Raw genomic sequence first — 24,857 nt, forward strand, 5'->3', positions numbered from 1 at the left:
ACTGTCAAACATGAAGCTGTGTAACTAAACATCATTGGTATCAGTGGATCTGAGTGTCTCGACATGGACGAGACACTTCCCATCAAAAGACCATCCCAACATATCAGACAGACCATGATCTGATGTCTGTTCAGTCTTTCTGCTGGTTTCTTCTTCTCCTGCTTCTCTTTGCCCATTTTGCTGCAGTACTAAAGGTGAGAATAATGAGGGTGGACGTCGCTCTGTGTGGCCTGATAATGTCAAAGTGTTTAAGGGGGGAAATGAGGAAGTATCGGTGCTGACGTGTGAGGGGGGCCTCTCTCCGTGCCGGGTCTCTCTGTCCACTCCAATCCCTGTCCTGCTGCACAGCACAGTGACCGTGCTGCTGTCACAGCATGCAGGCCCATGGCTGACCTACATACACCCTCTGTCCCCAAACAGGCAGACGTCTCGCTGTGTCAGCCACCGTGGTCAGACGCTCTGCTGAGACAGCTCAAAGCTGCACAAGGTCACACTTGCGTCCACAGATGAGATCTAAATCATAAACAAAGAGCTAACAGGCGACATCCTGCAAACCTCACAGAAAAACAAGAACAAAACAGAAAGGAGCAACTGAATTTCCTGATGAAAAGTTTAAGGATTATGAGTATTTTCACACTAACACAAACCCAACCCAAAATCACACATATACTTTAAATCAGTTTAGGCGTTTAGAGAATAGATTTTGTGGTTTGTGTACATTTTATTACACTGACTATCAACCTGCAGAGAGTCAATGTGCTTTATTTTTTATGTTGCATTACTTTTGTGTGGTTATAATCTGAACAGCAGTGTACAAAATAGTACTTTATTTCTGCTAACCACCGCTCATATCATATCAGTTTGAACTCCTATCAAATGGCCTGAAACATGCAAAACACCAATGTTTTGTTTCAAGTAATGGACCTTGTGATTAGATTGGTACCACTTTGTCATAAGTAACTTTATAAAGCATTTACAAGCATCCATCAGTGGTTTACACTAATGTTTTACACATCATTCATAAACCATTAATAAGCATGATTTTTTGTTTGCCAGGTTTTGGCCACTTTAACACCAAAACATGCTTTATTTCATTCTATAGTTAGATACCTGCAATGTACTGTTCAACCACTTACCTTCTGGAAAGAGCTGCAGGGCATCCACACCAAATTCATGTATTAACAATTTATAACTGCATACTTATTTGAGATTGTTTTCATTAATGATTCACTAACTTTAACTGCAAACCTGATGACTTAGACAATGTGAAACCTTACCGTTTATTAATCAGGAAGTCTGAGACATTTAAAACTTTATTAATGATTCATAATCATTTATAACCCCAGGACTGACGGCATCAGAAAGTGTGACACATTAACAGTTATAATTGATTACAAATCAATAATAAAGAGCTAATGTTTCACATTTTTGAAGTAATCAGGTCTGATAAATGTTATTAAATCGATTGTAGGTGGTTGAACATCTGCGTTGTCTTCCTGAAGAGTTAGATAAAGCAAATGTTATGGTGGTTTAGAAAGGAGGAATTGTTCACTGCTAAACCCAAAGTATGCTTTTTAATGGCTTACAAATTATTTTACAAACATTAGTAAATTATTTATGAACCATTAATTAGGCCATTAATTAATGCTCATACAGTTTATTTATATCATCTATAATCTCAAGTTAATTTAAAGCCATGATTATACATTTTTCTCAGTTCTTTCTTTTTTTGGGGATTTTTTTTGGGGTATTATTTACATACATTTATCATTATTACTGACTTACTGAAAATTGAAATGATTTGTAAATATGTTAAATGATCCATATAGTTTTGCTCTATCCTAGTTTCCCCCCCAAATATGTCATCTTACATATGATTGTGTTGTCTCATAATGAAAATTCATAACAAGCACAAGACAAACACTGATTTTGTCAACATCCACTACTTTAAGAAGTGTAGAAGCAAACATGGAGGAGGCAGTGATTTAAATTGCACTCTCTGGGGAGGCCCATATAGTAATAGCTCACTATCACTGCCCCGTCACTGCTGTCACTGCCATCTGAACCTCATGACAGTTATGTCTCCTCTGTGATATGCAATTAGAATATTAATTTACTCCTCGTCATAAAACTAGCATGTTGCACTTGGATCTGAGTACAACCCATTTGTGCTACCCAGAGTATTTTATTTGTGCATGAACAACAAGCATAAACAAACAAACAAACAAACAAACAAACTAGTGACCACACTAATTTAGGCTAGTTGGTAAGATTTACCCATTTTTTTCCCTTTTTCCTGGAACTGAAATATCAATTATGCTCCAACATCTTAGTTATTATACCGCATAAATAACACAGTAGCTAAATCTTAAACAGAAAAGAGTCACAACAAAGAAAGATTCCTGCTAAAAGCTAACTTAGTAGCAATAAGCTAACTGCCAACTCAAAAACTCACGATTTCAGGTGGTTAAGCAACCTTTAAATCACATATTTAAATGTATTTAACTAAAGATTCATTGATTAAAATGGTTCAATAGATAAAATGGACAAGAGCTGAAGAAGAAACATAAACATTGTAGATGCTGCTTTCCCTACGCTCCTTATTGTCCAAAAATTGAGTGCAGCACGTTTAAAATAAAACTTTTATGATTAGGTCTGTGGCAATGATTAATAATCAACACAACAACGCAAAAAATAGGTTTTCATAGCTTATATGTTATAATCTTTAGCATCAAACCCTTTCATTTTTGGGAAAGGAAAAAATAGCATGAGGAATTAACATGAAACAGGTAAAAAACAAACAAATAACATCACATTCCGGCTAATTAAGGTTAGCTGGTGAGATAGCCGTAGCTTAAACTGATTCACCCACTTTTTACTTTTTCCTGGAACGGAAAAATCGATTATTCTCCAACATCTTAGTATTAATATCACAATAACACAGTAGCTTAATCTTAAACAGAAAAGAGTCGCACCAGAGAAACTAAGCCTGCTAAAAGCTAACTAACTTAGTAGCAGTAAGCTAACGGCTGACTCACAAACTCATGATTTCAGGCAGTGGCGGCCGGTCAATGCGGGGCGCTGGGGCGCCGCCCCCATCAAATATCTGGCCAAAATCTACTTAAACATATTAAACATAAATGAATTAGAAAATGCTAAATAATTATGAAATAAATAGTATTTGTTTGCAAGATGGTCCTGTTAGCCTCTAAGCACCTGTCATCATTCATTATAAATCGATTCCAAATGGTATTTTATTAATTTCTATATGTACTTCCTGTACGTGGGGCGCCGGACTAATGGAAGTCAATGCAAGCCCTCAAACTTTTGACAAGCATGTGACCTGAATCTGCTCTCTCATTGGCCTGCGTCACGTTTCCCACGGGGCGCAGCTCAGTGCGCCCCGGACACGCCCACTTTTATTGGCAGCGAATTGTTGTTGTTTCATGTTTTTTAATCTACTGTGATTGGACAGTTCCGGCTGTCATTCACGCCCTCCCGTCAGCTGCTGTCACCCAAACTCCTGCTGACGGTAGGTTCAGGAGATGACGTTAAAGTGGAGCCGCGGAAATTAAAGAAGATTATTTTGTAATTTCTCTACAAAAAAATAATTTCACAAGACTTTAACTAGAAGAGAGAAAGAGGATAAAGCAGCAGCAGGTGATGGAGGAGCTGAGAGTTTCTCCTGCTGCTGTTATGATAAACGGAGCTGGCTAGCTGGATGCAGTGTGAGTTATTCCTTTTATTGCTTTATCTGTTTGCTGTTTCAAAGTGTCAGCACCGAAGCGTTGTGGACAATGACAGGGGAACGAGACCTAAAACATCTCTCTGAAAAAAATCAAACAGAAAGCTGCAGCCATCGAGACAATAGCATGGAGCTAAGTTGTTTTTAGCAGACTTAGCATTGCTGAGCTCTTTCTGCAGCTGTTTCACCACATCTGGCCACATGTGGACCTCCGCTATGCCAAGCTCCAGAAGAGGAACATAGATTCAGTCAGTGGCTGCATCCAGCAGCTCCAACAGGACATATAAAAGATCAGGTAGTAGCTGCATTGCTGTTATTAATATTGTAAAGTGTTAAAAAATACTTTATAAAAGACATAACTATGAAGTGTAAAAAACTAAAATGCATAAATGCAGGATAAGAAGTGATGGAAGTAATTTTGACTATTACAGTTGATTTGGGTACATTTCATTATTAAAGTTAAATAAATTATGCCTAATCACAGCAGGGTATAGTGCTTAATGCGCCATCTATTGTCATGTTTAGGTATTGCAACAACTAACAGATTACTGTGAAATCAGGACTGAAGACACAATAACTAAAATATAGGTGGTGTCTCTTTTTAAGCATATTACCTTATTGGTAACTCTGCTTTAACTGCTGGTATCTTTAAGTGATGTGAGTGAAATGTGCATTTTATCATATCTGGTTATATTTTTTTATTCCTCTCTCTGTGGGTCAGAGATACTATACTGGGACAAACCAGGGGACATTATAGTGTGTTGTGTTGTTTTTAGATTCGTTTTTCTTTCTCATTTTTATTTTTTTGCTGCGGTATGAAGTGGTGCTACGGCTTATTTGACACTAACCCTAGGACCACCAACCATCAAACTGCGCCCCCCCAAACATTTTTGTCACCAGCCGCCACTGATTTCAGGTAATTAAACAACCTTTAAATATATATAAATATGTATATTGATATACATATTTAAATGTATTTAACAAAAAATTAACTGACTAAACTTGTTCAATATTTAATTATGGACAAGTGCTGATGGACAAACAAAAACATTATATTTGAAGATACTGCGCTTTCCTTATTGTTCCTATATTGATAAAAATATGCAGTATCTAGCCTACATGTTTTTTTTTTATAGATTTTATGATAAGGTCTGTGGCAGTGATTAATGATAAGCATAAAAGGGTATAAAATAGGGTGTTAGAGCTTATGTGTTATAATCTTTGGCATTAAACCCTTTTTCTTAACTTCAGTGTCTGCCTTTGTAAAGCATCAAGTAAACACCTCACGTCACAGATCATGAGGGGTCAGCCAGGGTTTCACTGTTGGGAGGCACGTGACCTGCCACAGGCATATTCTGTGAAAACACTAACTCAAACCGCCTTCTGTTTTGACCATTAATTTGAATATTAATTTGAATTCATGAATCACCGTCGAGTGTACGTGTGAAACAAGAAAGAGATGATAGGTGTAGTCACATCCAGTGCATTCAGACTGACTCTGAGCTGTGCTGTTACATAGTGGATTATGGCAAAACTCAATATGACAGCTGCCTACTGAATTATAATATACAGTATATCGAGGGGGGTACATGGAGCAGGGGTAACTGTGCAGTTTTTTTTTAACCGGACGTAAATCCATCGTGACAGCATAATCAGCATTGCTATCTTATGAAAAGACAGGATTTCCCTCTAAAGCAACACACTGCAGTGACCAAACATGTCAAATGACTTCATGTCCAGAAATGCAGGGAAAACACTTAAAAAAAGATGAAAACAAGGACACACACCCAAAACAAATCAGCCGACTGTTACATGACAATCGACGTGAATGATCCGACTTTTGTTCTTGGATGTGAGTGTGATAATTATTGCAACGACACATTGCATCCGAATGTCCTTGATCGTCGGTGCAGTGTTTTTTGTATGTTTGTTTCATTTTTGATTCATGTTTCGGAGAGATAACTTCCTCATTTATTTAATAAGAGCATCTCCTGGCACAGTTTTAAAGCGTTTCCCCCCCCCCCCCCCCCAATAATTGAAAAACAACGATAAGGTCCGTATCTTGCTCATTATGGAAGCTTTAGGCAAATATAGAGAAACACTTTACAGCCTTAAAAACTCCCACACCCCCAAATGCTCCAATATATTACGGATTCTAATTCAAATGTTCCACGGTTGAAATAACTTGAAAGGCTACGATGACGCATACTGATCTGTGAAATCTTTTCCAAATGTCTTCTTTATGAAAGTTGGGATCAGAGGAATTCATTAAAGATCTGTGGGTGGCATAGGCAATACGAGACTGAAGCTTTCCAGTGGCAAGTCTCTGCCAAACTGAACCGCTTCCAAATCTGAAATCTGTACCACTGACTAGAACACACCCACAGTCGCTAATTACTTGACCCTATTCCTGCAGAACCTTATTTTTGTTTGTTTTTAGGAGTTATTTTGTGAGCATATTAGATCTATCAATGGAGAAGAAGACTTGCTCCATCATATTGATGCAGAGGCTTACCTTAAGACAAAGCCTCTCTCCATTATGTAGTGCACTAAGACCCTCAGACCTTGCATCGTCTGCTTCGGTAGCCCTCCCCTCAGGCACATGTGTGTGGCTTTTGTGTGTTTGTGTGTGTGTGCGTGTGCGTATCATGCTGGCAGGCGTTGATATAAGTGATGCACATTATGCATTGTGAATAAGGCCAGCGTTTTTATGAGCCTCGTTATTGTCATTGATATAATGTGAGCCCTGAGCTCTGTGCTGTGTGTGTGTGTGCCACATGCACTGAGGTCTGGTTGAGGATGATTGATATGAAATTCCAGTGATGAGAAGGCTGTGATGTACGTATCCGACGAGGATAAGGTTAAAGTAGACATTTGTGCTTTTGTCTAACGTATTACTGTCCTATGCTTTTAAACCCCCCCCTCTCATATCAGAGTGAAAGGTTTTTAGCAGTAGAGACCAGAGATGTGAATTAGACTTTAAAGGCCTTTGTGGCATTTCATCTCCTCTTAGTAATCACGCATTTTACAAATCTAAAAGCTATTTTCGTGTGTAGCCAGTTTGAGATTTTTTCACTTTTGAGGCACCAACATGAAGGAAGAGCAGAAATGATAGTTATTTATAGTTCCCTCAGAGTCTCATGGTTTAACAAGTCAGAGAGGGTTATTTTTCTCTTCCATAAGACAGTATGTACTGCTATGCTGTTTGGAGTCGTACCAAACTGTTCAGTACTACAGGGCTGGATTAATCCACTAGGGGCCCCATGGGCAAAAAATAGCTGTGGACCCCGCATTTCCCTCCTTCTCCCCATGTCCCCCTCGAGTTAGTTTGTGATTATTTTAATTACACACAAATTTGGTCTTTTGGCCAGTTGGCAGCAGTGGAAACAAAACAACATTGACATATTTATAAAGTGGATATGGGGAAACAGTTACTTATTTGCATATCCAGCAGACTGCATACATAAGCATAATACGACTGATATATTAAAGGTATTGTGCTTTTGCGGTCCTTTTATGAAAGACATTTTCAATTAATCAAATTAAATTGCCAAATTAAATTATTGTAGCCTTCTGTCAGGTGTAATACTGGTGAAGAATCTCTTGTTTTAACTTATTTATTTGTATTTATATTGTCTATTCAATACTATTACTACTACTACTACAACTACTACTACTACTAATAATAATAATAATATAATAATATATATAATAATAATGATACTTTATTTGTATAGCACCTTTGATACAACAAAAATGCACTGTGGGTCTTATCTGTATCAGGCACAACCTGAAGCTGCCCCCCAAATCTGGCACTGTGGGGGTTAAAAAACAATATATAGTATTATATCAGAATCAGCCTTAAACCTATCATGTGAATTATGTGTATCATTGTAGGATCTAAAATCTCCTTCATGTAAATCAAATCTCTCACATGTCCAGCAATATTACAGAGGACCTGACTTCAGTGTCCTCAATGGTAAGAAACACATAGGACCATCTGTGTTGAAACATGCTCATAGAAAAATGCTTTAAGTCACAACAGCTGTATGAAAGCTAGATGTCTATGAAACATTTCAACCGAATGTAATCTGCTTTTAACCGAGACGTCTAGGCAATCTTTTGACTTGCAAATCACTGCTTTCTGGGAAAAGCTTTAGATAAAAAATATCAACCTGCTGACTGAGTCTCATTCATTTCAAATATAAATATATATCAGTAGGATAGATTCTGCTTTCAATCTCTAACATAAGGTAAAACATGCATTACTCTTTATTTCTCTCTATTTGTTAATGGATAAGAGGCTTCAGTAAGACCTGATTCTGTTGCTGATTGGATTAGCATTTTTTCACCATATAAAATGGATAATGATCGGTGTAGTCCTCTTAAAAAGCTACATTGCATTTGTCATGGTGCAGCATGTTATCTAGCCTATTTGTTAAGGAATCACAAATTCAAAGGAATGTACATTGATTTTTACCCAGAATGGGATTTACACCTTTTCACCATGTAATGACTGAATCAGCCTCACAATGCCTTTTGGTTTGTGGGAGCACATGAATAAATTATACACGTCCAGCACTTCTTGCCTTTCATTCCTCAAACAGTGGCTAAAAGGAGCCCCCTTTGATAGAAACAAGGAGGCTTCTCCATGTAATTACACTTGATCATGTTTGCATATGTCACTCCCACAGTCTCTGTCACGCTCTCTGATTTCGGATGCTCCTGGGAACCTCTTCCTAATCCACAAGTTAATGTTTCAACCACGTCCCTCCTTCTTTTTTAATTTTTTTTCTCCCGAGGACGGATGAATTGAAGGAGCAAGAATCAGACATCCTGTCTGGTTTATCTGGAGGAGAGAGATAAGTGTGGATTCCGCCTCTTTCAGGGAATGCACATTAACCATGCCTCGGAGGGAGCGTTGGGTGTGGGGAAGGGTGTTGGAGGTGGGGGGTTGAGGGGGGGTGGGAGGAGGCGTCTGTCTGCCGGGAGCACACAGCCTTCACTCACTTCGAAAAACTGTGAAAATGTCCCCTTTCACACCCTCGGCAGCTCGGCCGAGCTCCGGCGCTATGTTAGCGGTGATAAAAATGCCTGCGTGCCACTGCATAGTTGGAAGTGAGACGTGCAATGTTATCCAGAGGTGTTGGACTGACAAGTTTACAACGTGTAAACTTGTGTCCTACAGTGACTCCTGACCCCCGACCCTGTTACAAAAGTCTGGAGGAGAAACCGCCGACAAGTTGGTGCTGAAATGCAGCCGTACATTTGTGAAAAAAAAAAAAATGTACAAACGGCACATGAAAGATGACAAAACTGCAATTTATGCAACAAAAGAAACTATTTATTTGGGATACGCATTGCCAGTACAAATTAAGAGACCATAAAACCTACACCTTTCAGCTATTTTTCTCCACAGAAAACAGGTTTTTGAATTGTAATTAAAAAGACAATAGTTTTCCATTTGATACCTTTTTACATACGCAGAGATCTTAAAAGTTCAAACCTGTCAAGAAAAAGGCTCCACGATTTCACTCTGAAATCCTTATAAAAAAGAAGTTAACATTCAAAACACTGCAGTACGTTATTTTTTTATTGAAGAACAAAAAGACATGCAACAAATAAAACATTTTATGTTTTACAAATTGTTCATTTTTCTTTTCATGTCTCTTTTCCTTTTATATTCAAAAACTAAAAGCATCATTACATGAAGCTTCGATAATATTTGACAGGCGATGTGAAAAGTAGAGTTAAGCCTTTCTTTTTGAGGGGGGGGGGGGTTGCAAAAAACAATCCTTGTGTTTGCCTTGCATGGCCAGGCGCTGTCAATTCACTCCAATGACTTCAGAAGACATGACTGAGGCAGGTTCTGTGTATCACTTCGATGGCGCTCGGCCCCCTCGGCTGCAATACTGAGCAGGTTCGAGACGAGGACGAAGCCTTTCCGAATGGTCCGGATGAGTTTGTCTGGTGTGATCGCACCGTGGTTGACCTCCGCATTTGTGGCTCCCAACGTCCGCGATTCAATAAATGTGTGATAAATACAAAACACACTGACAACTGTTCAAAAAAACACCAGTGGTTTCCAGGCTGTGGTGAACTATTTTTTGTTATTTGTTGGGATCTCAGGAGGGGTTCAGTTCAGCTAAAAAAAAACAATACCAGAGGGCAACACTAACTTTTCACGTCACCTTCACTTGGTCAGTAGCCATCTTGGAGGCAGTGGCGTCGGTGGTCGTAGTATAAAATAAGAAGAATTTCACCGTAAATTCATCGTTAAATCCATCAGGCTGCGTTTAAAAATGGCTACTGGCCAAATTGAAAGATGCAAAAGAAGAGTAAAGGTGCATATCTACATACTGTATATAGAGCATTCTTGGGCTAATTCACATATAATGGTAGCATAAAAAAAAGAAACAGTCCTGTAGCGAAGCAAAAATAATACTGAATGAAAACAAAACAAAAAAAGATGATATATTCACAAAAATGGAGGCATAAAAATATATCCAAACATCTGGATGTGTGTGTGCCATCAGGGTCTTTGTTTCCACTTTGATTCATATAATCATAACTGTATTCCAACTGCATTTTTTTTTGGCTTTGAATACTGAGAGCTGTATGAGATGCTCACCAGTACAGCAGATAATAAAATCCTATGAAAAGAGGAAAAAAACAATAAAAGGTGGATAAAGCTGATCCCAATGAAGAGGATAAAAATTCTGCCTTTTTTTTTTTGGTATCAAAGTATGTAAATGTTGATATCTCGTAAAGGACTATTGTAATCGTGTATACATGTTAGACCACATAATATACTGTACATACAACAAAGGTCACAAATCTAGTTTCACATTTTGGATCTTGTTTTGTAAGTTGACAAGTGACAAATCAAAAAGTGAAGGGACCCTTGGATACTGAAAATATAGAGGCTGTTTTTCAAACTTCCTCACTCATTGTTACCATATGCATATAGAGCTATATATGTGCCTCAATCCTGAGCGTGTGATTGGACAGTTTAAGACACACCTGCATAATATAGCATGATATACTCTAGTGAAATTATTACCATTTAAAGAATAATTCAATTTGAGTAAACTAAAATCTGTCATCTCGCACTCAGAATTTTGACACAAATGTACCTCCATACGAAAAAAGTGAATTCAGAGAAAAGGCATGCTCACTCATGTTACTGTATGCATATAGTTATATATGTGCCTCAATCCTGAGCGTGTGATTGGATCATTTAAGACACACCTACATAATATAGCATGATACACTGTAGTGAAATTATTAATTCAATCTGAGCAAACTAAAATCTGTCATCGCATGCTCAGAATTTTGACACAAATATACCTCCATACAAAAAAATGTGAATTCAGAGAAAAGACATGCAATGTGTTAAAATCCCAACAATACGGTGCCTTGAAATGAGGATTGCAATATTTGTATTGGATTTGGTTACCAGCAGTATTTGGCTATATTGATCTCACTGATACACGCTGACGATGACTGACAATGTACTGTATGTACACTCTTTCTTCCATATATGACTACTATACTTAAATCCTACATTTTTTCCTCTGTGTGTTTTTTTTCTCTTCGACATTTACAAATGTTACCCTTTGACTTCAATCATTAGGCGTTATTGTGCTTTGATACATATCGACGTGCCGTAATTGCCGCTTATGTCGTCATTGATTTAGCGTTTCAGGTCAATTTTTCAGCCTTCTTTGAATATTGCGGATGAACATTTACCTCGAGAAGAGAAAAATGATCTAACCTCATCCCTTTGTGTGTCATACTCAATTTGTCAACTGCTCACTTTAAAAAAAACAAAAAAAACAAACAAAAAAAGGTAAATTCTCTGCATTATTCTACTGCGCATGAGCAGAAAAAACATACTACTCTGGCAATAAAATATAAAATGCCTTATATGTCACTGTCTGTCGTAGAAGTTCTGAGTACAAACTATATAAATTGAGGCTGGATACTTGGATATTAACTGATTATAACAAGACTGGACTAACATAATAATACTTCACAAAGTATGGCATGAAAAATGGAAGGACACGACATAAAAATGTTATCAAAATTCACCTCCAGGGCTGAACTTTGGCACTATAGACAAACAAAAAAAGAAAGAATCTGTGAGCACGGTAATATAGACACGGTAAATGACAGGGGTGGTGGTGTAACAGTAATATTTCAATAATTATAAAAATTTGTAAAACCGAAGCATTTTGAAATGTCGTTTGCTCTCTTGTTATTTCGAATAGAGGTAGTGTGAAAAGCTTTTGAATTTACGAGACGTGGGCCAATATGCTGCTAACTGTGTGTGCCTACTGTGGTAAATACTGTATGATGTAAGAGAAATACAAAGAGGCAACATGGACATCAAGTGGAAACTGTACAAACTGTGAAGTGTGGATATGAGTCCCCCTAACGTTTAGGCTGCTAACGGTGCCTCGGTGGTCCAGAGTGAAATATTTCTTGTCCGTAAATGGCGATGACGTCATCCCAGACCCCAACTGTGTGTGTGTCCCCCCCCCCCCCCCCCTCCCAAAAGCGTGACTCCATACTGTACAGTACGTCACATCGAGTCCCAAAAGGGTCAACGGTTAAGTTTTTTCTCGGAGATACGAGGGTGAAGCGGTGTTTGAAGGGAAGGCGGAGAGCAGAGAGGACGGAAAAGGGTGGTGGTGGTGGTGGAGGAGGGGGATCAGTTGGATGTGTCGGAGTGGACGCTTCCGGGTCCTTCTGTAGGTGAAGTCACTGATGAGGGGGTCGGAGCATCCTGCCAGCCACCGTTTGCCTGAGAGAATAAAAGATTAGACAGAAACAAGAGGGAGAAAAGGGGGAGGGAGGGAGGGTTAGTTACTTAGAATGCAGCTGGGTCAAACAAACAATGTATGGAAGTCCTGAGGGCGAGGTAGTGCACGAACAGCACGGGGATACTTTCAATTACATTGCCTTAAGCTAAATTGCCTCGTAGATTGGTGGAAAGTTAACGTAGCTCAAATTACAGCTAATATTTCACATCGAACTGACAGAAAAAATATATATAATCATGTTTTCAATCGAGTAGAAATACAGTGAATTATAGTCTCTACCCCTCATCCACTGCATACTCAAATTTCTATCAGGAAAAATTACGGGAAAGTCAAGATTTTGCATTGTAATAAAAGCCTGTCACTGTCATTTCTGAAATAATATGAATAATATGTAGATTGTATGAAAAAGCCTCTGTAACAAAACAAGTACAATCAATGTCATGTGCCCTAATTATGACGCTGACAGCTAGAATTAACATACAATAGGAGCTGCGGAGGTCCTTTTCCAGTGGCAGAGACAGGCCTGTTAAAGAGCATTTAGGATATTAATAGTAAATTTAAAGCCATCAGGAAAAAAACTGGAAATGGTCCTCGACAGCCTTTCATTTCAAAGCCTGTTATTTAAGGCGGCAGAGGGTACTGTGTAATCAAAAGTGGAGGGGCCAGATTGTAGAATGTCTGACTTTGGTGACGCTCTGCCTCTTTCAGAATTGTAATTACGGCTGTAATCATCCACAGCATGCATTATGTATCTCCTCAGTCATTATTCAGTCTTCTTCTTTTTTTTTTCCAAAGATGGAATGTTTCCTTTAACTGTTTCATCATTTGTTCTGCTCTTCATTCATGACATCTGTTTTCAGACGTCTTTAAAAATGTGGATAAAGGGGTGTTCATATATTTAATTAACAAATATGTAGCACAGGATTTCTTCACCCTTGTATGGTGTCGCATTTTTTTAAATATATTTTTTTTATCTAAAAAATAATTTATGTTCATTTGGAGCTCATTTATGCTCCAAATTATGGAAAATAAAATAAGAACAACATGCCAGAAAAGGTTAAGAGACCCTGGTGCAACATATTCTACACTGGTAAAAAAAATATCAGAAACTTTGACAACAAAGTTACTTGCAAAAACATTTCAGAAAACAAAAGTACGGAGCACATTGTATTTATTTAAAAAAAGGGTCGAGTGAAAAGTCAAACTTGCTAACTTACTAGCCTTAGCTACATAAATCACTGGCAAACAGCCTGGCAGACAGATATCCCGCTCTTACATTATGCATTGCGGGGCTTTTTTACAGGGTATAAAAGTGAATAACACAGCATATTGTGGCAGTGTAAGATGTGGTAGAGCAAGCAGGCGTCCAAGGAGAACCGTATCTGTGAGGTCAAAGGACTGAGAAAGAACAGGGCCTGCATACGTTAGCGGCCTCTCAGGGTTAGCACAGCTGGCTGTGGGATGCGCTCGGAGCAGCCGGGAAGCCTATTTGAATACACATACATGTTTTTATACGGGAGACCTTTCATCTGATTATCATATGGCCACTGAGGCACGACGACGACAGCGGAGGAACCCAGCCGCGGCTGTGACCGTCCTCGTCCTCTCAGCGCGGCTCGCTGTCAGGGCCATTAGTGTGGCAGGAACATGATCTGAGCAATGCGCTTGGATTGCTGTCCCAAGTCCACACTCTGCTCTCCTTGTGTCTGTCTTATCGATTTTCCCCTTTACGACACGGCTTGTCGCTGTGAATTTCCCTACTGTTTGCAGCCGCCAGCTAGCAAACCCCCCCCCCCCCCCCCCCTTCCACAGCCCCCACTATACCCGAACTCTGCTGCAAAATAAGACAAACACGAGGGGGAACAAACCCCTACGGCACATGAGCAGTCGTTTCCAGCGGCGTAAGGTATTATTTTTAGCGGGGACAGCAGCAGTGTCTCCTGGGAGGCTTTAATGGGAAGCTTCTGGCCTCGGGGCTGCTAATCACAGGTCAGGTGGTCAGAGGGATTTGAAGTCCGGTGCAGGAGGTGTCACCTCACCTGTTTGTGCAGTTCGCTCACGGCTGACCATGTGTGGCTGCAGGTGCTACGCTTGGACCTGATGGAACATGACAGGCTCAGACGGCGGCTCTGCATGCGTGTGGGCCAGCCTCATGCCTGCGTACGCCGGGGCAGTGCGCTGCCCATGGCGCGAGCAATACAGAAGCAATCAACTAGGTGACCATGGAGTGGAGACAAGTCCTACTAAGTGGCATTCTGAGCCCTATGGCTTTAAAATAATTGGTAGGGGAAGAAAGTAAAAAAAAAAAAAAAAAGAATGCTTACATTGATGCCCTGCGGACTGTACATCTGGTTGGCTGTGAGTCCTTCACTGTACCCGCCTGTCTGACTGATAACATGGCGAAGGGTATCCACCTGAAACATTCAGGAACAAACAAAGCAAGGTCAGAGTCAACACGAGAGAGAGGCACGAGGAAAAGAGAAAGGGATGACAGTACAACAAGGGGAGACAAGAGTATACTGCTGTAAGTCTCCTTGGATACAACAAGGTCCAATCAAACAAAAACGGAAAATCACAGATAAAAACTTGAGCTTTTTGTTAGTAGAACTATTTTCAATGTAAACACATCGTGACAAATACTTTGCCCTTGAGACTCCGTCAGAGCCGACAATAAAGAAGCTCGGTATGGGGGCCGGAACAAGTCTGTAGAGACATTGTTCACAGCACATGTTCTGACTTGTCACAGCAGGATAAGCACATGTGTAACTAATAACATTAATGCTGACTGTTATATTGATATTATATGTGGTTCTCAACACCCCCCCCCCCCCCCCCATTGCATAGAGAAGACAAAGACTGGGCTGTAAGACGTGCATTGGAATTAAAGTTGAGTGAATTGGTTTCATACGCTTTCAAAAGTGTTTTAACAGTTGTAAAGCTACTAAGACTTAAGTTTGTCAAGAGCAAAATAAAATGTACAATGGACACACTGACAGGTAGCAAAAGAAAAAAACATCATGGCAAAAGCTGAAATCAAGAAAATGTGACTAATGATGCATTCAAGTAAAGTTGTAAAGATGGAAAAACAGGACGATTTCCTGTTTTGACTTTGTAGCATTATCCAATTGCTAGCCTTGCTAACCACAGAAAATAGCTTTAATTAGCTCCATTCATTTGTTACATTTGTGGCAGTTTGTTAATAAATTAAGCCAGACACCTTGTATTGCTCCTTTTTTAGTTATCCGAAAAAGTCAATATCAGATGTCGCTTTGACGTAACTGATGACAAAATGTAAATGTAACTGTCACCGACAGCGGCGGTGTCATTGACTGTCGCTGACGGAGGTGACACGAACGGTCGGCTCACTCGGCTGCTCGTAATTATGGGTTGACGTGAGCGTGAATGCTGCATTAGTCTAATTAATGGTATTAGTTGCACCTGTGTAGCAGAAATCAATATGTCCGCTATGGAAAAGGTTTTCACAGCATTTTGTTTTTTATCATAGTAGGAAGAGCTCAGGTGTTACTAATGACATTAACAATAGCACCGTTTAATTCAAGTGTCCCTGGCGGTCATGACAGTGTGACAGTAAGCAAGCAAGCATATAAAATACCAGTGCCTGAAAAACTGAAGCAGCTAAATAAAATTCAGCTATCATTCATTTTCTTTTTTCTTATCCACCTGTGCTTTTCCTACTGTGACCTGTCAATATCTGCCACAAGAATGGCCTATTGGTAAAGTGAGGTAGGGCTGCCACTGTATCATCTGCTGCACTACCTGGGGCCCCTACCTGTGACTGCACGTTGGCTCCCACCTGAGCCCCCTGGTACGAGTCCCCATTGAGAGACTGCACGCTCATGAACAAGTCCCCGGAGTTTGACATGTTAAAAGAGCCACCAGAACCTGAAAGGAGAGAGGGAGCAGTCGAATCACAGAGAGACAGAGAGCAAGCAAAGGGCAAGCAAGTCGGCCCCCCCTCGACCAGGGAGCAACCTGGAGAGGGGGCTCCATGCAGAGGTTAGCTAGCAGCCAAGACAGGCTCTGTTAGATCAGAGGAGCCAAGAGGAAACTAGCTGATACGTGATGATAGAAGAACTATAGCTATCACCTGACATAAGAGGTGTCAAGCGTCAAGAATAAGTTTTTACCCACAGACAGATAAAGGGGCAAGTTATTTGCTAGTCCAGTGTTAGTGCTTTTAAGAGATTATTTGTGGCTAAAGCTACAACCAGGAAACAATGATTGAAAATGCAGTCCAACATTCTGAAAAATGCACGTGTTTGCAATTTTAGACTCATAGTAGATCCAGAGTCACATATTATCAATAGAGTTTCATCTCAGAATTGAGCACAAATGAGCTCAAGATATGTTTAGCCTTTATTAGCTTTATTAGCCTAGCATGCTAGCCTAGCTTAGGTCAAATGAGAAAAAAATCTACTTTTCAACAATTTTTTTATTTGTTGACTACTTGGTAAAAAAGTATAAAAGTTACGTATTTCACTTGTCATAGTTCTAAGCTTGTTTGCATCTGCTTCCCATACTTGTTCTATGCTAGGCTAAAAATTGATCCGCGATCTTGTAAAACTGCAAATACACACATTTCTAAAAATATTGGACAGTTGCTTTAAAAGATAAGGCTGGTATTATTCTATTTTTTTTATTTTTATTGGTAACAAATCTCATAAAAAGACCAAAATGTACTAAGTGTTAATCCATTGTTCAGTGTCCAGTGTTTTACTATCTCTCTGCCCTATCAGTTGTCCTGATACAAAAGACAGAAATCTTGTTAAACTTTTAAAAAGGTTGAGTAATTTCATGCTGTAGTTTTACCCAAAGAGAAGAACATTATGGTTCTTAAGAGTTTTTGGACAATAGAGCTCTACGGCACAGAGCATATGTACAATTTATTAGATTAATTCATTGTTGGTTTTATTTTTTATGTGATTTGTTGGAAGTAACAAAAATATAGAATTTCACCAGATGTTTCCTTTGAATGTCAGTGCAGCACAACATGATGAATACAGAGTTAAAAAAAAAACATACATGAAGAACATGATTAATTGAAAGGAAGACAAAAGGACAGTAAGCATAGGGAGACTTGGCATGGGGCTCAGGTTGGCTAATCTCTGACACAGCTTTTGCTCTAGAAGGGGGTTGTTGCACTTGTTAAAGAGGAAAACCTGCTCAATATATGAAAAGTGCATTACCCAGTGATAGGCATGTTCATTGTAGAAGAGCTGCCTTCCTTAAAAATCACCAGCACCCAGCATTTGAAATAGCCCCAATTTGAGATAGCGAAATGGTTGTTGAGTTGTAGTAATGCACAGAGAGGAGTTACATGTCTAATAGCTGATCAGAGCCAGGGACTTCCTGTCTCACCTGCAGAGTTTGGAGTTGAGGGTGAATTTGCTTGGCTTCCATGTGAGGATGCATTAGCCGCATTCACGGCAGTTCTCGCAGCGTACATGTTGGCTTCTTCTTGGAACTTACCAATGTTTTTCTTGTATCTGATTCTTTTATTCCCAAACCAGTTGGAAACCTGTGCAGATAAAGAAGAGAATGTAGTTTATTCCTCATGAAATCTCAACACAGAGCCTCTCCACATTTAAGGGGGCAAGCATTGAGAGGAAAACAGGGTGGTAGGGGTTTAGCTTGCATGGCTTTTAATGGCATGTGTAACACTGAAGAGAGCCTCTGTCAGAGGTAGGGGCTACTTAGACTGCTGCTGTGAATCCGCATTAGTGCCAGAATGGAATGATTGCCAATAACAGTCTCATTATGTCACCATGACTGCAGCTATCATCAGAACTCACGCACGCACCAATCAGTCAACATCCGCTAACACCCATTACTGCTAATGGACTCCCAGATGAAGCCAGGGGGGTAATCCCAGCTCTAATGATAAACAACATTAAAATGAAAACCAAATCAATCCTGCAAAGTTTCAAATACACGGAGTAGGTAAACATTCTCCTTTGTTACGGCCGACGAACGAAAACTCTACAAATCATTCAGCCGCCCGAGCAGCTTCCACCATCAGGACCCAGATGCATGCTCAAATCATTCGGTATAAATTAATGAAACCAATTGAGAAAACAATCCATTCCCAAAATGATGGATTCAAAACACAAACTGCTTGTTTACCTTGGCGTTGTCATTGCTTTCCTTATTATCAATTCTCACAGGATTGAAACAAGTTGAGCGCTAGAATGCAAAGATGAAAAAAAACAAGGTGCCTAAATGTTTTACTGTTTTTTTTTGGCATTGGCACAAAAAAATCTCAGTGTTCAGATGTTTAATTAGTTACTGTAAGATTTATAGTGAATCATCATTGCACATGCCTCAACTGACTGCAGTGCTAATCTTCTAGAGCTGATGGTTTTTATTAAGTATAACCCAACTGATACAGGATTATGGGGACCAATACTGATATTGACATTAAGAGTTTAAAAAATCTGATATTTAATAATAATGTCAGTATTCAATGGCGTCAAAAATAATGATAAATGGAAGTCCCATGTTCCCACAGCTCAAACCTTTAGCTAATGATTTTAAACTTTGTGGGAAGACTACCCAAAAAACTTCATAATGATATAGAACAAACAGAACGCTATTAAAATATCTATTATTAAGTATAACCTTATTGATACGGGATTATGGGGGGCTATACTGATTCTAAAAAATCTGATAATAATATGTCAACCAACCTTTCTATCTTTTTATTTGATCAGTACTCAATGGCATCAAAAATAATGATAAATGGAAATTCCATGTTTCCACAGCTCAAAGTTTTAGCTAATGATTTTCAACTTTGTGTGAAGAAATACACAAAATTTCAGACCCGTTACTGATATTGACATTTAAGAGTCTAAATAAATCTGATAATGATGAATCGGCTGATATGAATTTTCTTTACAGTATCCATAACATAAATATCTTTCATGAGGTTGCCTTCTTTTCCTTTTTTAACAACTGCAACCAAGAAATGTACAGGAAAGGACGTTTTAATATTGAGAAATAAACCAAATAAAACTTAAAACATACTTTTGGCATCTCTGTACTTCCATACATATATCTGGGACGTTCTGTCTGGAACAGTTAACTGATACTGATGTGGCTACGATGTGGTAATATTGGCCTGGTCGACAAATCAGTCAAATCAAAAATATAAACTCATTACATTTCTATCTGTTGTGTTCATTTTTGTGTTACAGTGCATAAAAGTTGTACTGGAAGAAGATGTGATCCACTATATGATGAAGTAAGTAGAAGAAGTATGACAGCAGCATTGTCTTTAGCTTGTGTTCCTTTCAGTAGCAGGTGGTGTGGTGTGGCAGTGATCTGCTGTGTACCTGGGCCACTGTGATGGCACACTTCTTTGCCAGCTCCTCTTTAGCTTCCTCGCTCGGGTAAGGGTTACTGAGGTGTGAGTAGAAGTACTCGTTCAGGATCTCTGTCGCCTGCTTATTGAAGTTTCGTCTTTTCCGTCTGCGGGAAGAGAATCGAATGTTAAAACAGATATAGACACAAGTTCGTGTCTATCATAACAACATGTGGTAGGGGTGTGCATCGATTTTATAAAATAAAAATGCCATAATAATACAATTTATTTTGCAGGATCAAGTGGAGCTTTTTACTCTAAGAAATCCTATAGAACCTTCCAGGATCTCACACTGAGGAAATAAAGGATGAGAGCTGTCTATCAGGAAGCTACTTGACAGTATATAAGTCACTTAGCTGTATTGGAGAACTCTAAATAATTTTGCTGGCTATTCTAACACAGTGCTGTCAGGTCTAATGTTGAGTTGGAACTCTCATTCATCTGTAAACATGGCTTCTTTCCAGCCTTCAGAAGTGAAGTCGTGTTTCTGTTTGGATTGGCTCAACATTTTCAGCCTCTCGTGTTGTTGAACAAGTGGTTTGGAAAACCCATGCTGTCATTACAGCTGCAATTTTCTAATCATCCGACCCGAATTGGAGCTTAAATTCCAAGAAGCGAGTTTGATGTGTTGGTCTTCAGATGATGTGGTTCTCTTTAGCTCTCCCTGCTCTTGGTTTGGATGAGCCGCCCTCACCAGAAACTTTCAATTTAACTGTAGTTTTGTCAGGACTCAGGAGAACCATTTGGCTCAGAACCGCTTCACTAAAGTCTGTGTTTATGAGCCACTGCACAAAAACATTAGCAGGAGCATTAATAGCACATAGAGGGCAGTAACCGTTCTCTCAATAGCTACTGTTAGTTGTCGAAATAACAAAACAATAATATGTGTGTTAACGTTTTATAAAAAGGTTCATTACATATTTAGGAAAACCGTATGATGGTAAAATATGAAGTTTGAACTAAATCATTTGGACTTGGATGAAAACCTCTATTGAACCTCAATAATGTCAAGTACTGAATATCTGGTTAAATTCTTAATCTTGTTAACTTATTCTTCAAATCATCATTTTGCCAATTTAAGAACACAAAGTCTACACAAAGTTCTTGTACAGCTACTTGCTTTTAGAAACAGAAATCTGGCTTCTTTTTAAAATAGAAAAACAAGCTTATATGGGTGAGTGAAGAATAAAGGTTAACAAGATGAGCTATTTAAAAATATCTTTAAAAAGGAGCATCAGGTTTGTTAAAATGTACATTTTGTATTTTAGTTGGTTTTATGTGATTTTAACCAAAAGTAAGACTGAATGCTCCTGGAAATGTCAAATGGCGTAACCACAAAAGAATGATAGATATTACATATTTTATCACCTACAGTGTATTTAAGTGGACTTACTAATAATTACTTCTTTTTTTTTTTGTTTACTGAAATGGTTTCTGATCTCCATGATTCCCCAGATGAAATGTAATATTTAGAACAATTGTATTCCATTACCTTTATTTAATATGAAAAAGGTATAATGTAAGATCATGCCAAACTAGTTGATATGGTGTTTTATTGAGAATTTACTGTTTTTAAGCAAGTTGAACTATTTTTTTCAAAGTTTTTTATGGTTACACCACTTAGACATTTTTGCCATAATCCTCTAATATATTCTCTCAAAATGGATTGAAAGCAGAAATGTTATGCTGGGTCCACAAAAAAATAATGTGTGCAAGTTATTCATACGTTTATAAGGTAATGAACAACATTATTTTGGCATTAGTATTGAAACTTGACGATATTCGCACGTTATCGCCACTATTTCAAATAATACCCAGCCCTGCTTCTTGGTAGAAAAGGTTTTTGACCCCAGTGTCCCATTAAAATAAAGTCTATTATTAATACATATGAATATAATACACATAAACAGATACAGCATATCAATATTTAATAGTAAACACAGATAATACATGCAAAATCTTAATATTCCAGCACAAAAACAAGGCCAGCTTGATCCAACATGAAATACTCATGTAAATCTTTTCAAGGTTTGCATGTGAAAAAAAAAAAAAAAAAGCAACCCCCTCAACACACACACACACACACACACACACACACACACACACACACACACACACACACACACACACACACACAGAAAGCAGATATCATATGCCGATGCCCATGAGTTGACTGACCCTCTATCTCCTGCACCTATCAGGTCATGTCTGCATGTGCCACATGTAAAGAGGGCTTTACATAAGCTGGAGGGGGAACCCTGTAAAATCTCTTTGCATGTATCCACCGGTGAGGAGATTTGTGCTAAAATCTCTGTCCCGCACTCCAAAAGCCTGCTTGAAAATATGTAAATGTGCACAGCATGGGCTCCAGCAGCCAGTAGATTAATCAGCGGAGCCGAGCATGGCAGTGCCTCTCAACCAGTGAAAGCTTTCCTCTTCCTCTCCCCTCTCCCCTCTCTCCCCTTCTCTGCACCGCCACAATCATTTGCAAGAGAATAGATAGGGAGCTTTGTAAGGGAGTGCATGCCTCATTTAAATGTTATGCCTCCAACTCAGACTTTGAGTGAGATTTATCCTTGGAGAAATGTATGCAAATCCAGAGCACGCATCAAAAGGAACAAGGCGATTACATTAAAAAAAAAAGGGAAACAGTTAGCGTTATGGAGCAAGCAGGGTACTCTTATTGGCCGGCGTGGCTGGGGTGTGCAGGTCCAAATGGCAGCCATAATGCAAAGCAGCCCAGCGTGTGTGGTAAATAGCAAAACAGTGTGTGTTAGAGCATGTTTATAGCATGATAGGCCTCCTACAGCAGCCATTCATATGGATATGAGCCTGAGAGGAAAGCGCATGATGAGGTATTTGCACTGTTGTTAAATTGGAGTGTTATTTGTAGCCTGGAGAGCGGTGGGCACGGTTTGAAAAGAATGACCCACACATACACATACAAACACACACACACACACACACACACAGAACGATGGTGGTATTCAAGGACACACACCTGGCATCGAGGAAGCGTGAGCGCAGGATCATGACGGCCTCGCAGGTGCTCTGCTTGAGCTGCATCTGGATGGAGCTGAACTTGCGGTGGATGATGCTCACCATGCGCTCGATCTCTTTGGGCGAAATGGGCCGTGTGCGTGACTGCTCTCGCAACAGGTTCATCACATGGGTGGTGAACTCGTTACACGCCTGCGGGGGAGAAAAGCAAACACACACACACGCACACACACGCACACACACACAAACACAAAGAATAATCAAAGAGTGCACCAAAACACTTGCCTTAAGGTTAAAAAAAAACTGTGAATAAGACCTGAATTCTTTAATTTATTAGCGTGGAGTGTTGGAGAAAAACACACATCTGCACACACACACACAATGATATTGAGTGTTTAGAGTTTACAGATGAGGGAAAAGCTAAAATAAAAATGTAACGTAGGTCTGGGACGAGCTTTTTCTCACAGAGCCGAGGGGGAATATAAGCGCTGATATATTTCATATTTAATAGAAGTGGTGATGGCAGTGTGTTGAGAGGAACCAATGACAGCTGTTCCCTTCTCAGACGCACACTTTCACAGCATAGCCACCCTGAGAGACGAACACGCCGCGACATTTCATTCATCCGCTCCCCCACCCCCCCACCACCGCACCCTCCCTACGCCCGTGTGACACCAGGCGTGAATCTGCCACGATATTACACTCCCGACTCTGTCTCTTACTGTCTCCTCTTCTTTATTTCTTCCCTCTTCCTGTCGATCTCTCTCTGGATTTAGCCATGTCAGGCTTTGTCTGTGTCTGTCTATCTGCGTGTTCATCTGTCTCACTCGCACGCCATCTGAAAGGGATGCGATTGTCGTGAATGCACTGGTTATCAAGGCAATGAGAGGAAATCACCCCCCCCCCCCCCCCCCCCCCCCCCCCCCCACTACTCTCTCTCTCTCTCTCTTCAACAACTTTAAAGAGCATACTCGACAGAACACACGACACGAAGCGTACGCCGGACTATTCTGGGTTGTAAACACAATGGAAAGCTTTGTTGGGAAGTCTCACCGACAGCACAAATTTTGAGGAAACATAACAAGAGTACAAGAGGTGCATCCAAAATCTTAAGACTTGACTGATCCAGCTTCACTCAAGACTTAAAGCCTGGGTTAAAAAGTTCAGGTGCAGAGCAGAAAAGTCAGATAACATATCATTACATTGACAATATTTGACAATATTTAACATTTGTCACCTGCACTGACACACTGTGGCTTCTGAAAGTTGTAAATCAGTACTAGATGTAACTTTTTGTTCCTATCAATTAATAATGAAGCCTAAAAAAAATCAAAAATCATCATCATATCTAACAAAAGCTGCTGGAACTAAGGTTCTAACGTGTTTTTACCTGAAAAATGACTTTAATGATTTAGCTTTCTCTACTGATTGACTGTTAATAGACTTTGTTTCAGCTCTAAAATACCTGGCATTCATTACAAACAGTATGCATCCACATTAGAGCTCTAATAGATTACCACAAAGCCTAGAAACATAAAGTGACGTTTAAGTGAAATCCACTAAATTAAAGGAGAAGTCAAGAATAGTTACTACTAACTTTATTTTTTATATCATTTGTATCAACTACTATAAAATATTATTGGTTGATAACACTGCATAGAATACATCAAGACATGTAAGTGTCTTAATGAGAAAGTACCTCAGCACCTTAATATCACAGAAAACAAGACAACTTTGAATTCTGGGAAATTGTTATGGACATCTTTATTGCTATTGCTAACTTACAGACGTAATGATTATTGATGATGAATCCAAAAATACATTCATCAATTATTGTAAAAACCGGTAAATAAGATGCACATCATTTTTCAATGAAAAAAATGGTATCAAAGGTGCCTCTTAT

General features: G+C 39.3%; 1 protein-coding gene across 3 annotated transcripts in view; it reads right to left on the minus strand.

Moving 5' to 3' along the window:
* Positions 1–12,323: 12,323 nt before the first annotated feature.
* Positions 12,324–24,857, minus strand: part of LOC133984321 (pre-B-cell leukemia transcription factor 1) — a 59,024-nt gene continuing 46,490 nt past the window's right edge. The window contains exons 4-9 of one of the 3 annotated variants that reach the window (XM_062423540.1): positions 22,956–23,146; positions 19,926–20,061; positions 17,953–18,112; positions 16,388–16,476; positions 14,898–14,987; positions 12,324–12,554 (exon numbers count right to left, since the gene is read on the minus strand). In XM_062423540.1, coding sequence (XP_062279524.1) covers positions 12,462–12,554; positions 14,898–14,987; positions 16,388–16,476; positions 17,953–18,112; positions 19,926–20,061; positions 22,956–23,146 — 759 coding nt within the window. In that variant the 3' untranslated portion in view covers positions 12,324–12,461. Of the gene's footprint in view, positions 12,555–14,897; positions 14,988–16,363; positions 16,477–17,952; positions 18,113–19,925; positions 20,062–22,955; positions 23,147–24,857 lie in introns of those variants that run through there. The other 2 variants (XM_062423537.1, XM_062423541.1) reach the window with 2 other exon arrangements.

This window comes from Scomber scombrus, chromosome 8 (assembly GCF_963691925.1).
Source record: "Scomber scombrus chromosome 8, fScoSco1.1, whole genome shotgun sequence".
NCBI lineage: Eukaryota > Metazoa > Chordata > Actinopteri > Scombriformes > Scombridae > Scomber > Scomber scombrus.